The sequence below is a fragment of the Halyomorpha halys genome, unplaced genomic scaffold (assembly GCF_000696795.3).
Source record: "Halyomorpha halys isolate HHAL.00 unplaced genomic scaffold, Hhal_1.1 Scaffold141.1, whole genome shotgun sequence".
In the NCBI taxonomy this organism is placed as follows: Eukaryota; Metazoa; Arthropoda; class Insecta; order Hemiptera; family Pentatomidae; genus Halyomorpha; species Halyomorpha halys.
In genome coordinates, this window is record NW_027111321.1 from 113,153 (window position 1) to 115,000 (window position 1,848).

A 1,848-nucleotide genomic window follows, 5' to 3' on the forward strand; every position below is an offset into this window, starting at 1 on the left:
CTCAGCAACCACTGAAATTAGTTGGGAATACCGAAATCACTTTTTTGGCATATCTTAGAATAAATAATAATATATGTAATAAAATAAAATAAATCTTTAATTAATATCTTCTTGGTGGTTAGGTTCGATCGCATCTCCATTACTGTTCACTAAGGTGCTAAAGTGGTCTGACTTCAGGATGGGTATCACTTGTTGCTCCATGACCACACTGACAGCTGTTCTAACTGCCTTCGCTACCACCAAGACGCATCTCTACCTCAGTAAGTCATTTAGCAATTATATCAATTTCATTTTAAGTAATCGTACAAATATATATAATAATAATCATTATTGTTTAAGTATATGTTAATTATTAATACATAGAAAATAGTATAATTTCAAAAAAATGTACAAAATAGATGTTAAGATATGTTTGGCAGATTTTAAGGATAAAGTCTTAGCTCTAATAAACTAGTCTTGGGCATTTATAAAATAAAATTTATATATTGATGACTAGGGATAGGATTTTTATGTTTTCACATATTTTTACCTCAAAATAAAATCTGAGATTCCTTACTAACTAAAGATGTTTCAAGACATTTCTGGCAAAAAGAAGCCATTTTTATTTCACATATTTTTAAATATTTGGCCTTTTTTACATATTTTGTTGTAAATCACATATTTTTTTATTTTAAACATATTTTTAGATATTTTGTCCTGAATCACATATATCCTTAAATTATTTGTTCAATTATAAATACATTTTTCGCAGCAACTACGTAGAATTCAAGAGAACGCAAGAAACTTAAAAGTGAAATTTATCGTTTAACATAAATAGTGCGTAAAATTCTATATCTTCATCTTTGAACACAAATTAAAAGCAGTGGCAATAATAAATTTTCACGCAGAATACATCGAGAATTTCTCAGAATCTATTAAAAAGACCGCAAGAGCCTTATTCCTGTGGTATTTCCCTAGATTTTACTCCTCAATCCATTTCTCTGTTTCCCCCCTTTCCATGGTCCTTTCTCATCTTAGTCTTGTTTCACTCCCCTAGTTTAATTACAATTTCTAATTAATGTCTTGTTATTAAACAGCTATATTTTTCTAAGTACATTTTTTTGTACATATTTTAACATAATTTCTTTAAAGTATTATTCAAATAACATATGATAAATACATATTTATGTAACTTTTTTTAAGTTATAAAATTACTAATTAATTGGTAATTTATTTTATTGAATAATACAAAATTTATAAATACATATTATTTACTAATTTTTTTAAATATTTGACAATTTATTAGCACATATTCATGTACATATTTCGGATTTTTAGCACATAAAAATCCTATCCCTATTGATGACATATTCATTACAAACATATTAATTTTTTATAGTATTACCATTAAAAAAAATCAATTCAAAGTCCTAAAAAAATCTTTATACTATTAAAAAATAAATAATAAAAACATTATTCCATAGGAATTCCAAAGAACTACTTTAAAATACTTCTGTATTCAATAAAATGATGGTCCAGACAAGATAACACGAGAATGATTTCAGTACGTAAAATCAGTATAATGGTGTATGAGCCGGTTACAATAACACAGTTTAAACTACGATTAGTGATATCTCGGGTTAAATCAATAATTATCTATTGCATCGGAAAAGTTAACCTTCAAATCTGGTGATAAACTTACCAGCCAATGATAGTGGGTTAAACAGAAATTTTGAGCAAGTTTACATTTAAGTGTGTAACCATAGAAGTAACCTTCCATAGTTCCAGTTCGATCTTTCATCTAGGGAAGGTGTATTGTATTATTCCGTTTCTTTCCTAATTCAGTAAAATGGGTTTGATCCAGAAAGA

The 1,848-nt window shown here is 27.1% G+C and overlaps 1 protein-coding gene across 1 annotated transcript in view; it reads left to right on the forward strand.

Moving 5' to 3' along the window:
• Positions 1-1,848, forward strand: part of LOC106678401 (uncharacterized) — a gene marked incomplete at its 5' end in the record, with an annotated part of 46,865 nt that overhangs the window by 29,760 nt on the left and 15,257 nt on the right. Inside the window, 1 exon segment of the mRNA XM_067049337.1 lies at positions 123-260. Coding sequence (XP_066905438.1) covers positions 123-260 — 138 coding nt within the window.